At 42.6% G+C, this 14886-nt stretch overlaps 1 protein-coding gene across 3 annotated transcripts in view; it reads right to left on the bottom strand.

Moving 5' to 3' along the window:
• Positions 1-14886, bottom strand: part of ADK (adenosine kinase) — a 374760-nt gene that overhangs the window by 257236 nt on the left and 102638 nt on the right. For all 3 annotated transcript variants that reach the window (XM_068255379.1, XM_068255381.1, XM_068255380.1), the window contains exon 2: positions 4221-4295. In XM_068255379.1, coding sequence (XP_068111480.1) covers positions 4221-4295 — 75 coding nt within the window. The remainder of the gene's footprint in view (positions 1-4220; positions 4296-14886) is intronic.

The following is a 14886-nucleotide window of genomic DNA, read 5'->3' as shown; positions in this document are numbered from 1 at the left end:
GTTAAATCACTTTTAAGTGTGAATGGGGCCTTAATTACAAATAAAATAGTGGCGCCGTACATTGTACTCAAGAAAAATGTTAAACAATAATGCAATAACCGGGACAAATGGGAAAATAAAATGTGTGGGTTTTAATTACGGTAGCATGTAGGATTTTAAAACTATAATGGCCGAAAACTGAGAAATAATTTTTTCAAAATTTCCTGTTAAAACGAAGCTAGAATAAAAGAATTCTTAGCAAAAAGTACCCCCCAAAGAAAGCCTAATTGGTGGAGAAAAAAAACAAGATATACATTTTTCCTTTGCGATAAGTAGTAATAAAGTTATAGGCTGAATGGAATGGAAGGAGCGCTGACAGGTGAAAATTGCTCTGGTTTTGCTCCCACGCCACCATCCTTCCCGCAGTTCCGATACCGGTCCCGTCACTTCAGTCAGTCGGGACCAGTCTACGCAGGAGAAGTGCCCTCTACGCAAATAGCACACTTCTCCTGCGTCAGACTGGCCCCGGCTGACGTAAGTGAACGGACCCGGTACCGAAGCTGCGGGAAGGCTGAGGACGGCGGCATGGGAGCAATCCAAGCGTATGGGGCTGGAGGAAGCCCCAGGTATGTATAAAACGTTTGCTTTATACCAGCTCTGGTACACTTTAAGGTGAAAAACCGTTGGTGGTGAAGTGGTTAAAGGACCACTATTGCGAACATCGTAAATTTAATATAAATGTAACCGCATACAAATAAGAAGTACATTTCTCCCAGAGTAAAATGAGCCATTAATTACTCTTCCAAGAGTACCGATTTTGGACTAGTCCATCTCTTCATAGTGGATTCTCAGCAAGGCTTTTATTCTTTATAAAGACATTCCCTGAAAAGGATTATACAATAATGCTGGCCAACATCCCTGCTTGCTGCACACTTTGGCAGTTGGACAGAGCAACTTCCATTCATAGTGCTTTTGAAAATAAACAAAACCCTGAGACTACCCCATGAGGAGATGGGCTAGTCCAAAACCTCTTCTGTCAGATTTCTACTACCTACTGTAAGTGACTGCAACATAGGAGGGATAGTAATTTATGGCTCATTTTACTCTTGGAGAACCGTACTTATTTAAAATGTGTATACAGGTATTTAAAATTTTACGATTTTCGCGATAGTGGTCCTTTAAGCATCCACAAGTGCAGCTTTGCTTTTACTATGGGCGGTCCCGAATTAGTTAACCTCCTGAGCGTTACGCCGCAGCCTCAAGTGCCCCAGTATAAATTTAACAGATCGCATGCCTGTAAAAGCTTTAGCTAGCACTAGGCTAGTTAGTAAAGGTGGCAGTCACCCCCTGATCACTGCTGAACCCCCGCTCTCCCTGCTGATACATTACCCAGCCTCTATCCAGCAATCAGCGCAGCCTCCCCACACAGCTCTGCTCTTCTCTATGGGGACGATCGTACAAGACGTCATACGCAGACCCCATCCTCCCCACAGAGAAGACCGGAGCAGTGCTGCGCTGATGGCTGGAGCCAGGCTGGGTAATGTATTAGCGGCTGGATCAGCAGCGATCCGGGGGTGCTGGCCACCTGTAGTAGCTAGCCTAGTGCTAGCTAAAGCTTTTACAGGTGTGCGATCTGCTAAATTTATACTGGGGGACTCCTGGGGCCAGCGAGCGGTATGACCGACACAGTGTCGGGCATACCGCTAAGGAGGTTAAAGAACTCCAGCATGTGTTACATGGCATCTGAAGTGAGGAATAAGGAGGCAGCCAACTTCATGCCCCTAAAATAAAAAAATAAAAAAAACAACCAATACACCTGCCTGGCTGTCATGCTGAGCTTTTGGCTTTAAAAGTTTAATGCTGGGGATACACAATGAGTTTTTTTGGGCAGATTTACTGTCCGATGGATTTTCCAATCGTTTTTCCGATTTCCATTCATTTCTATGAGAAAATGGATCAGAAAAATGAACAAAATCAGATTGGACTTGTCGAAAATTATCGAGCCGTCACAAGTCACACATCTGCAACAAGCATGCCGCCAGTGGAGTCAAACGAGAGTCAAAGCATATGATCAGCATGCTCATTCTGGGGTTGGTACTTTAATTAGAGGCAGAGCATTCGCAAGACCAGCAACTAGCATTGTTTATTAAAGAATGAAGAGAATCTTCCACTCTTCAAAACGAAAACAGAAACTTTGAATCCTATGGGAGCTCTATAGAAATGTTATTGTATTGTAAACTACTCACTTTATAAGGCTAACTTTTTTCACATTAAGGACAGTTATCTTTTGTTCATATTTGTACTAAACAAGTTTAAAACGGTTCTCCTTTCTGGGATGCGTAATTAGGTAAATAAATTGACTGTGTTCTGCTGTGCCCCTGACCTCCATGCTCCAGTGTAAACAATTGCTCAAATACTTACACAGGAGCACAAAGGCCACAAGCAAAGTATGCCATAGTACCTCTACTGCAGGTTGGGAGCAATTGATAACTGTACTTAGCTCTGTAATGCCTGGTAAACACCATACAATTTCCCATCAGATAGACGCGTTGAAGCGACTATTTTAGACAGGTCTGATCTACAGCGAATGCAGAGGGGAGAGATCAGCGGTAGCACACGGTGGGGAAGGTGAAATCTGCGTCCTGTCAGGGCTGCGTCTCCACCTGGAGAATGTAGCTTTCAACCAACATGGTCCGGTGTAGCTTTCAACCAATTATGCCAAGTTATTAAAAACAAATCAAATGCTACGGGTCTTAGTGAGTATGTGGGTACTGCCTATGAATAAAAAGTGTTGCAGGCTTCATGTAAAATCCAAAACTTTTTTTTTTTTTAAACACAAATAAAAATATTGTGAGTTAGGTTAGATATTTATACTAAAAAAATAAGTGAATTTCAATCCAAGACCAATTTGAAAGTAAAGTTTTTTTGTAGCTTTGAAACAAAAAAGCATTCTTGCATTGCTATGCTGATATTTTTATTGTACATGAATCACTTGAGGACCACAGGCTTACACCCCTCTAGTGACTAGGCCATTTTTCACAATACATGGCTGTGCAGCTTTGTCAGCGTGCTGCACAGCCCTACAACTAAGCACACAAATTAATTTTTCCTCCTTTTCTTGTCCTTAATAGGAGACTCTTTAGGAGGTCTCTGATCGCTCCTGCGATTTTTTTATTCTTTCTAAAAAATTTTTTTAAAAACAAAACAAATACATGAGGCTTTTCTCTCCCTCCTTTGACGCCCTAAATCGCCATAGGACGGCGATCGGCTCTCTTTCCCGCCTCTCATAGGCATCAGCCTATGAGAGGGCACGCTTTAGGAGCCACTCTGAGGGACAGCAGGGTGTCCCTCGTACAGCGCTGCAGGAGATCGCAGCGCTGTACAAATATAAACAAAGGGGATTTCTTTCCCCTTTCGGCTGGAAACAGTCTACTAGCCGCGATCGCGGCTAGCAGGCTGATCACGTGAACGATCAGGGAACGATCGTGGACGCACATGTGCGTTCCCTGGTGGACTGCAGCTCCAGGACTTGACGCCAATCGGCGTTAGGCGATCCTGGGGCTGCCGCCGTGTTCATGCTCATTGGCGTGACGTGGTCGTTAGATAGTTAAGACACTCACATTAGACATAATGGGCCATATCCGATTACTATTTATCCTGAGTTTTCTCTGGAGGAGATCATTTTTCATCTTGTCTAAATAATAATTTTTCAGTACTTAACAATTGAACAACTACTAAAGAAGAAAAAAAAAATAGGTAAAAACAGTACTCTTAGTATTTTCTTGCTCCATGGGAGCTTTAAAATTATTTTATTGAGAAGGTTTGAGAATATCGACTTTGAGAAAACTCAGAAGAGGAGTTAATAGGATGTGGGCCAATGTATGGTGAATACACTGCTCTTCCAAAGAACGGTTTTAGCATTAGCATGTAACTCATTCTACAAGAAGGCATGCTGGAGGCGAATGGCATAGACAATCTGCAACGTAGCTTTGAATCATTTTATTTGTACAGACGAGCGGTAAACAAGGGCCTGACTTGGCAAAGATATAAAGGGCTTCCAAACCACAGCATAATCTTCCAAAACTACAAGCCATCCAAGACACCTCTAAGTAGGCTGCAGGCACAAAATATTCTGTGTAGGTGCAGCAGCATAAAAGGTTATAGTCTAGATGCTACTGGCTACAAAACAGGAAAAAAAAATGTTTATACCAAAAAGAAAAAGAAGATATACATTCACATACTTATCAAGAAAGTCCTTGTCCACCACAGCACAGATATCCAGGAGAGGGTTTCCCATTCCAAACAAGAGGTTTTCACTGCAATGAAGAAAAGGTACAGTATAAACAAATTGCAGAAGATCACGGTAGTATTTCAAAATTATACATATGCAGGTAATGTGGTTTTCTTTCAGAAATATCGCTACAGTGACAAAGAATAAACATAACTCCTTATGACTTTGCTTTCAGTCAGAAAATGCAAACAAATGCATGCCTCCTGTAAGGGCTAATCTACAGTAAATGGGACTTCAGCTCAATCTCCGCTCAACTTTTGGACTTTGCTTGTTATTCACTTGTGTGACTAGGATATAAAATAAAATCAAATTAAAATGTAATGTAAATTTAAGAAGAAAAAAAATGGTAAACTGAAATACAACTAACTATAAAAATCCTGTGACCCTGACTCAATAATAACAAAGGTTAGGGAGGTAAAATATTCAGCCTCTCCAGCCTCCCTGCAGTGATTTATCAGAATGAGGCTACAATCAGCTTAATCTGAAGTACGTTCAACTGTAGAAGCATCTATATTACTGCAACCATCCACATAGCCATATCCAATAAAGCCACGCCACATCCACCCATCTGACTACAATAGGCTAGTTTTACATCAGGTAGGCAGGGTTGTGGCTTGTTGAGCTGTCTCCATCCATTTGATTATAAGTCAGCCTCTTCTCCAATGCTGGTATGTGGGTGGTCAGAGGATATGGGGTGGTGTGGGGGCACCAGGAAGTGCAGGCTAGTGCTAGGTCCTGTTGGCTTTACACATTTCTTAAATAAAAAAAATAAAAAAAACAAAACAAAATAAAAAACGAGCAACACCAGGGAAGCTATATGGGGACAGAAAAAGCCACTAACACTACCAAGGAAACTATATGGGTGGAGGGGGGCAACTAACAACCAGGGAAGCTATATGGGTGAGGGAAGGGGCTACTAACACCAGGAAAGCAATATGAGGGGAGTGAAGGCATATTGTAAACTCAGAAAAGGGTCAAGCAGGCAAATTCTAAGTTGGATTAGTACAAACCATCTATCTCATGCTACTCACTTTAGGTCACATTAAGCTGGAACCAAAGTCTAAAAATGTTTTGCAATGAAATCTCTACCCACACATTTTGAGCCAAAATCACAATGAAAACAGTCCATGAGAACTCAGGCCTGGTGCACACCAGAGGAGTTTTTCTGAGCATTTTGAGTTTTTAAATCTGCTGCTAATGTTATCCTATGTGTCTGTGCACACTGGAGCAATGAGGTTTTGTAAAAAAAAACCATAGCATTACATTGGGAAGAGCTTTTAGAGGTTTCAAAAGCTCTTCTCAATGTAATGCTATGGTTTTTTTTACAAAACCTCATTGCTCCAGTGTGCACAGACACATAGGATAACATTAGCAGCAGATTTAAAAACTCAAAACGCTCAGAAAAACTCCTCTGGTGTGCACCAGGCCATATACAGCTTCTGCTTGAACATCATGAACGTCCAGGGTCAGCCTGCAGGACAAGTTCATTCAACAAGTTCCCAGTATCATTCTTTGTTGGAATATAAAGAGTGTGATCTATTGATATAGAGCTTGTCATAAACATGTTGAGTAGTCATAGAAGCAAGTGATGAGCAAATGGTAGACACTCGAAACTTACACTCAATTTCTCAAAAATATATAACAAAAAAAAAAAAAAAAACACCACATTTCAGACCAAGTCAACTACATGCACATCAGGATATCATCCAGCAGGAGAATGGAGGGCCAAGAAGCCTTCCCTAGGTGTAATTTAAAGGGACCCTGAGCTGTGTCCTAAATTAGAAAAACAAGTGTTTGCTTTCTTAAAACAGAAAGAATTTGCGATAATTCAGGTTGGAGTGAGCTTGAGATGTCTCCCAGTGCATCACTGCTGAATATATGCAAATTAACCATTGTTGCCCCTAGAAGCTAAACACACTTCCAGAACCGCTGGAATGCAATGATGTGTCAGCTTGTTAATTTGTACAGAGCCATAATAATCCAACATGCATACACATTGTTTCGGATTGTTTAATCCTCATCAGTGCATGGCATGGATTAATTTGGCTCTCATGGTGAACCAGAACTCATTGGAGTGTGTGAGGGGCTACAAAAGTCCTAAAAGCCTCTTTACTAAAATACTAAAGGAAAACAAGAGTTTGCTTTCTTAAAACAGAACATTTGCGATAATTGAGGTTGGAGTGAGCTTGAGATGTCTCCCAGTGCATCACTGCTGAATATATGTAAATTAACCATTGTTGCCCCTAGAAGCTAAACACACCTCTAGAACCGCTGTAATGCAATGATGTGTCCGCTTGTTAATTTGTACAGCTTGTTAATTAATCCATGCCATGCACTGATGAGGATCAAACAATCCGAAACAGTCTGTATGCATGTTGGATTATTATGGCTCTGTACAAATTAACAAGCTGACACATCATTGCATTCCAGCGGTTCTGGATGTGCGTTTAGCTTCTAGGGGCAACAATGGTTAATTTGCATATATTCAGCAGTGATGCCCTGGGAGACATCTCAAGCTCACTGCAACCTGAATTATCGCAATATCTTTCTGTTTTAGGAAAGCAAACTCTTGTTTTCCTTAGTATTTTAGTAAGGGGGCTTTCAGGACCATTGTAGTCCTTTACATACTCCAATGTGTTCTGGTTCACCATAGGCCTGCTGGTTAGTCTGTACCTCTAAATTAGAAAATGGTACTTACCTGGGGCATCTTCCAGCCTACCGTAGCCCGCTAGGTCCCCAGCATCTTCCTGGCCCCTTCTGCGTTCCAGCTGGCTCCGGTAACACGCCAACTTCGGGTGAAGCCACCCATGCACTATGTACCCAACGCATCACCTCACCAGCCACTGTAAGAGTTCTGCGCAAGCGTGGTTCAATCTTTAAAGAATCACGCATGCGCAGGACTCTTACAGCCGCCGGCGTGATGACGCGGCAGGTACACAGTAAGGGCGAGCATGTGCAACTTCACCCAAAGTCTGCGCATTGACGGAGCCCCCAGCTGGACCAGGAAGATGCCGGGGACCTGGTGGGCTATGCGGGGCTGCAGGAAGCCCCAGGTAAGTCCAGTTTTCTATTGTAGGACACAGCTCAGGGTCCCTTTAAAGAGAAGCTAAAATTTGACAGCCATAAACCTGAAGAGGAACCTGAAGCGGGAGGAATATGAAGGCTGCCATCTTCATCCTCTAATAAAACAATGGCAGTTGTCCAACTCTCAGGGCCCATTCACACTTGCTGATTGCAAAACGCTTTTACTAGCGTTTTACTGGCGTTTTTGCACGATTAATGGGAAAAAAAAATCACCACACTTGGCGATTTTTTCGCGATCGCGTTTAGCGCTTATATAGCACTGAAACGCGATCGACGGGAAATCACCTGAAAATGGTGCAGGCTACGCGTTTGCATTTAGCGCTAATCGCCCAAAACCGCCCAAGAATGGGCCCATAGGGTTTCATTGCACTAGCGCTTTCAAAAGCGCTAGCGTTTGAGTGTTTTGACAAAATTCCCGGCAAAACACTCAAATGTGAATGGGCCCTAAGAGTTTAGGTCACTGGACCAGAATGAGCATGCAGATTAGATGGTACTTTGGTATGACTGCACCACCTGCATGCTTGTTACAGGTGTGTGTCACGGAACAGCCGTGAGAAACGCAGGAGAATCAGGAAGATTTGCGCAGTCGATTTTCTGGTCGCTTCTTGGTTAGATTTGCGCAGTCATTGCAGTGATCAGAACAACATTTTTTCTTTTCCTGAAGTATGTTTGTTGACTAGTGAAGTTAATGTTTGTGTAAATTAACTTCATCAAGGGTTCCTTTCTGGCCTGTGACACAGAGTGGTGAAACCCTAGCCAGAATCCTGGTGTAATATGTCAAAGGTTGTCTAGCTGGTCACACTCCGATGCTAATTGAGCACCAAAAGTTCTTTCATCACAGGAAAAACTAATGTTTCATACACACTTGAGATAAAAGTCTTTGGAAAATGCAAGATCACAGACCAATTTTACCCCATTCCATGTAGTATGAGAGCCATACTCTACACAGTCTATTCTATGGAGCTGCACTCCCCATCAGATAAAATATTTGCAAGATGCTGCACACAAAGATGCCCGTACACACTCAAAAGATCATTATCTGCAAAAGATCTGTTCCTGCAAAAGATCCATTCCTGCAAAATGCATTCATAGTCTATGAGATCTGCAGATCCTCATACACACGTGGTTTAACAGACAATCATCTGCAGATCATCTGCAGATCAGGTCCACCAGGATGGATCTTCAGATCTGCAGATGATTGCCAGATATGCAGATGATTGTCTGTTAAACCACGTGTGTATGAGGATCTGCAGATCTCAGACTATGAATGCATTTTGCAGGAATGGATTTTTTGCAGGAACAGATCTTTTGCAGTCAATGATCTTTTGAATGTGTACGGGCATCTTTGTGTGCAGCATCTTGCAAAGATTTTATCTGATGGGGAGTGCAGCTCCATAGAATAGACTGTGTAGAGTATGGCTCTTATACTACATGAAATGGGGTAAAATTGGTCTGTGATCTTGCATTTTCCAAAGACTTTTATCTCAAGTGTGTATGAAGCATTAGGCAAGCTTCCCCAGCCGGAGGCCAGCCGAAGTGGCTCAGATTAGGAATAGATTTAAATGCATGTGGTTTATGGATTTCGGTCTGTTGAATGAGAACCGTGTATTCATGAAATTCATATAGTCTTATTCGTTAAAATCTGCCCAATGTGCGGATATAAAATTCATGACAATAACCCCTCCTATTATTGGGGTACAACCCTTCTCGGGGACAGGACAGCCTAACGCACTCATGCGAGATGTCATATTAATCGGTATTTTCAGACAATTATGAATCTGCTATCCACCCAAATATGACATGTATCGTTTATGAGAGTTACAGTGTTTTACAATTTAAGGTCAAAATCCTCCTAGGAGGAGGTGGGCTGTCATTGGTGGGTAATTCAGAGGGGCAGGCATTACCACACCCCCAAATCAGCTTCATCAAAAGCACATTGTCAGCAGCTGGCGGACTTTAGTCCTCCATCTTAACATAATCTGGATTACAACTAGACCTGCTGCTGGGCAGAGGACCATTCAGCAGCCATCTTGGAACTGTAACATCTGCTTGGATTACAAAATATGACTAAAGGCCTAGGATTCTGAAACCAAGGACTTTGCGTTTCTTTTCCCAGGACATATTTCCACAAACTTAAGTATTTTCTCCCTTTTTATTTTCATACTGGCTAATAATGTCTCTATAATTATTGATCTTAATGATTTTCTGTATATATTAATTTATATTGCATTTTTAATAAACAACGCTAACATAACTTATTTGTTCAGCTACCCTGCTATTCAGCCGCACAAACTGAACCCTGGCTTCTGAAGAGTCACTACTATTGTTGATAGCTAGATAAAATAGAGTGTGTTTAACCGTTTTCTATTTGCAGGTCCAGAGTCAGCCAGTCAGTGGGTTCCTCTGTCCCATGGTAACAGAGGTGGTGGCAGTTATACCCTGAAATAGTGTCTAATTTGTATTACCGTAACTCCCGGGCTCCCTTCCAGTCGGTCTGCTGCCAAATTGCAAGCGGTTTCTGTGCACCGATTGCGACCACAGATTGCATGGTCTGTGTGCTGAAACAGATTGGAAGGCATTGTGCGGTCTGGCCACTAGGGGGCTTGTGACAGTGTGCGACTCAAAAACAATTAAGGCCTAAAGCTCAGCCAGGCAACTGACATGATGGCAGCTTCTGTATTCCCCTCACTTCAGGTTCCCTTTAAACCTCACCTCTTCTCCCTTAAAGAGAATCTGTATTGTTAAAATCGCTCAAAAGTAAACATACCAGTGTGTTAGGGGACATCTCCTATTACCCTCTGTCACAATTTCGCCGCTCCTCGCCGCATTAAAAGTGGTTAAAAACAGTTTTAAAAAGTTTGTTTGTAAACAAACAAAATGGCCACCAAAACAGGAAGTAGGTTGATGTACAGTATGTCCACACATAGAAAAATACTTCCATACACAAGCAGGCTGTATACAGCATTCCTTTTGAATCTCAAGAGATCATTTGTGTGTTTCTTTCCCCCATGCACTGAAGTTTCAGGCTGCTCTTTTCTTCCTGCAAACAGCTTTGCCCTTGTTTGTAATTCCTCAGTATGTGAAAGCCCAGCCAGCTCAGAGGAGGATTTATCCAGCTTGTAAAAGATAAGAGATAAGAGAGAAGCTGCTCTAATCTAAATAATACACAGGCAGTGTGCAGAGAGGGGGCCTGGAAGGGGGCGTGCATCACAGAACCACAACACTGAAGAACTTGGCAACCTTCCAGACACAGGCCGACAAGTCTGACAGGGGAAAGATACATTGATTTATTACAGAGACAGTGATAGTATAAAGTGCTGCAGTAAGCCAGAACACATTAGAATAGCTTTTGGAAATTGTAGGATGATAAAAAACAGGATGCAATTTTTGTTACGGAGTCTCTTTAACGCCTGCATAATGTAATTAGATTGTAAGCATTTGGCATGGTCCTCCCTTTCCTAGTGTATTCTACATAATAGTGTGCTTCCTTCCTATGACCGCCTCATACTTTAATTACTGGGCCTGCCTAAAATCGCATGAAAATTTATTTTGTACCACGTTTGCCTTGTATAGATTTGTCTTATGTTGTATAACCTTGTTACGCCTGTCATCACTTGTATTTTATTTATTTATTTATTTATTGTATCATTGTATATATTTATTGTCCAGCACTGCATAATATGTTGGCGCTTTATAAATACAATAAATAATAATTAGAACAAATGTGAAAAGAACAAAAATATTAAAATTTTATTGGATTTAAGCCTAGTCCCATTAAACAAGTATGGTGACTGAAAATAACACTAATTACTTGGGAGTGTAAATCATGGCTCAAGAGGCTTCTGTGTCTCTGTGTCTGACCCAGTGTGCGGTTTCAGGTGTATGAAACATCTGGGAACTGCAAGGCTTTTGGTTAGCACTCCTGGCTCCTTACCCCCTTTGCCAAACCACACACCTAGCTAAACACCAACTAACAATATCCCTCAGTGCAAACACTGATCTGTTCCCCTCATTATGCAAAGCCAGGCATGTGGAGGAGTGTAATGGGTTTGCATAATTAAAGTTGCTCCAAGAATCTGTTTCCCAAATGCTGTTCTCTCCACAGTTGTACTGTCCTAATGGTCATGTGCCTGTTATCAGATCAGTGTTTTGGAGACATAATTAGCATGTGGGGAGGTAGCTTGGAGTGTAGGACAGTTAAGCGGGAAGCCGCCGCTTGCTTGGAGAGTGGTGCGGCGGCCCCCGCATCCGAATCGGCCGATACATTGCAAAACATGTCTGGTGTGGCTGGGACTGCTAGTCCACATAGGTTCAGAAGGGCGCGCGCGCTGAGAGGCAGAGCTTATATGACAGCCAGAGAAGAGTCAGCTGACCAAGCTGGTCAGCTGACATTTTCACCACTTTCCATTGGTCCAGCACTTAGGGGTGGCGCTGGAGAGCGCTATAGTATATATACTGGGTGCTGGTCATTTCTCTGGTGTCTGGCGTTGCGATCACTACGTGGTAGCACTCAGACCTTGTCTGTATCTGTGTTCTAGCATAGTTTCCAAAGGTGTTGATGATCAAGGAACTCACACCTTAGCATTAGGAATATTGAACTGTATTATTTGTTATGACCTTCTGCCTGCCTGACTATTCCTCTGAACTCTGATTCTGTACCTTGCTATTTATGATATCTTGTTGCCAAACTCTGCTCGTTCCTGGACTCTGTATTTGCCTCCTGATTCTGTACCTTGCTATTCTGATACTACGTTGCCAAACCCTGCCTGTTCATTGAATTCCGTATCTGTCTCCTGAATCTGTACCTTATCTGTCTGTGTGTGTGTTAACGACCTGGCTTGCCCGACCTCGAGAACTGGCCTTACTGTTAGAGGCAGTTCCCAGACCGGTTAGTGACACCCTCTCACTGGTGTCACTCACGCTCTGTCCTTCCTACTCTCAGCCTAGCTCCTCCCCCGGGAGAGTCTAGGCCAACGGAAGGAACATACTTCTGTGCAGTACTCCTTACTGCTCCTGTACCTTATCCTGAGGTGCAGTACTCAAAGTATTACTGTTGCACCAAACACTCACTTGTTACTCAGGTGTCCAGAGGTTAGAAATATATCTGATTATCGGTGATACTGCAGATCATCAATAATCGGGTATATATCTGCATTCTCGATGATACTTGTTATAAACTGTTCTAATCACCTTTTTCCGGCACCAGCAACTTCTTATAGTTGCGTCACACGGACTGTGAGATAACTTGACTCTCAACACAGCAAGCAGGAGATAGACTTTCTCAAGCTTCTTCAATATTCACGTTATTTATTCAGGAACAGAAATACAGATAGATACAGTTCATCATATCCTAGCCACGCCAATCTTCATGTTGCGTTACAAGCTTCTTGATTAGACTTCCTGCTGAAGTCAATCAGGTACCTTCTTTCTAACCTACGTTACACTAGACTACCTATGTACAGCATACATTATATCAGATTACAGAAAAGAATGAAATACTTAGAGGTTCCAGTCAGCATTTAGAGCTAGTGTGAAAGTAAGAAGCAGAGTGAGCTCCCATCGCTCACTCGGGCTTTAATACCGACTAGAAAAGAGTTAAATATGACATCATCTTCGCCATCCCCTAAATCAGACTATTGGTGGACCCACTCGTGGCGTCATCATACACACCTACTCGATTAATATTCAATGCGGCTTTTGCCATACATACAAGAATGTGGTGTTTAGTAAATATGGCTGAGGTTTATTGTTCTAGTGGTGTACATGCACAGGTCAGGGAGACCTGTGGTCTTGTCCATAGAACAGCTCCTTGGTATGTTCTAGTTCTGACAGAACTGAAGATTTTCTCTAAGAGAAAATCCCCTTAAAGGGCAGGTCTGCTCCCCAAGCCTTTTTGACTAACTCAGTCCAAATAACTGAGGCCTACTTAAATTATAACAATACTGCAGATGACCGGTAATCAGACCCTCTCTGTGTTACACCGATCGTGACATGGGGTGTGCGTAATTATTCAGCCCTCTGAGTCAATACTTTGTAGAACCACCTTTTGCTGCAAATACAGCTGCCAGTCTTTTAGGGTATGTCTCTACCAGCTTTTCACATCTAGAGACTGAAATCCTTACCCATTCTTCATTGCAAAACAGCTCCAGCTCAGTCAGATTAGATGGACAGCGTTTGTGAACAGCAGTTTTCCGATCTTGCCACAGATTCTTGATTGGATTTAGATCTGGACTTTGACTGGGCCATTCTAACACATGGATATGTTTTGTTTTAAACCATTACATTGTTGCCTTGGCTTTATGTTTAGGGTCATTGTCCTGCTGGAAGGTGAACCTCTGCCCCAGTCTCAAGTCTTTTGCAGTCTCCAAGAGGTTTTCTTCCAAGTTTGCCCTGTATTTGGCTCCATCAATCTTCCCATCAACTCTGACCAGCTTCCCTGTCCCTGCTGAAGAGATGCACCCCCCGAGCATGATGCTGCCACCCCCATATTTGACAGTGGGGATGGTGTGTACAGAGTGATGTGCAGTGTTCGTTTTCTGCTACAGATATTGTTTTGCATTTTGGCCAAAAAGTTCCATTTTGGTCTCATCTGACCAGAGCACCTTCTTCCACATGGTTGCTGTGCCCCCCACATGGCTTGTGGCAAACTGCAAACTGGACTTCTTATGCTTTCTGTTAACAATGCCTTTCTTCTTGCCACTCTTCCATAAAGGCCAACTTTGTACAGTGCATGACTAATAGTTGTCCTATGGACAGAGTCTCCCACCTGAGCTGTAGATCTCTGCAGCTCGTCCAGAGTCACCATGGGCCTCTTGACTGCATTTCTGATCAGCGCTCTCCTTGTTCGGCCTGTGAGTTTAGGTGGATGGCCTGGTCTTGGTAGGTTTACAGTTGTGCCATACTCCTTCCATTTCTGAATGATCGCTTGAACAGTGCTCTGTGGGATGTTAAAGGCTTTGGAAATCTTTTTGTAGCCTAAAGGTGCGTACACACATGCGACTATAGTCGTTTGAAACGATTGTTCCCCGATCGTTTCAAACGATGATCGTTTTAAAAAAAAGCAGCCAATGACCATTAAGTCTAACGACTGACGAGCTAGATCGTTAAAAACGAACGATCTAGCTTGGTGGATTTTTTCCAACGACGATCGTTTGCAAAAGTAGTATATCGTTGGAAACGGTCGTTCGTACTAAGCTTGACAAGCACATTTCACTATTTCTCCATGGAACTTTTCATTTTTATGCGCAGGCACAATAGTTGCTTTTACGTGATGCAACGTTCGTTCTAACGATCAGATCGTTACACACCTTTTAAAACTAACTTTACTTAGGTCGTTCTTTTATCAATTAAAAGTTTTTATGTCGTTGACAACGAACGATCGTTGTCGCATGCGTGTACGTAGCTTAAGCCCGCTTTAAATTTCTCAATAACTTGATCCCTGACCTGTCTTGGACCTGTCTTGTGTGTTCTTTAGACTTCACGGTGTTGTTGCTCCCAATATTCTCTTAGACAACCTCTGAGGCCCTCACAGA

Source organism: Hyperolius riggenbachi, chromosome 10 (genome assembly GCF_040937935.1).
Source record: "Hyperolius riggenbachi isolate aHypRig1 chromosome 10, aHypRig1.pri, whole genome shotgun sequence".
Lineage (NCBI taxonomy): Eukaryota > Metazoa > Chordata > Amphibia > Anura > Hyperoliidae > Hyperolius > Hyperolius riggenbachi.
This window is presented reverse-complemented; position numbering and strand designations above follow the sequence as displayed.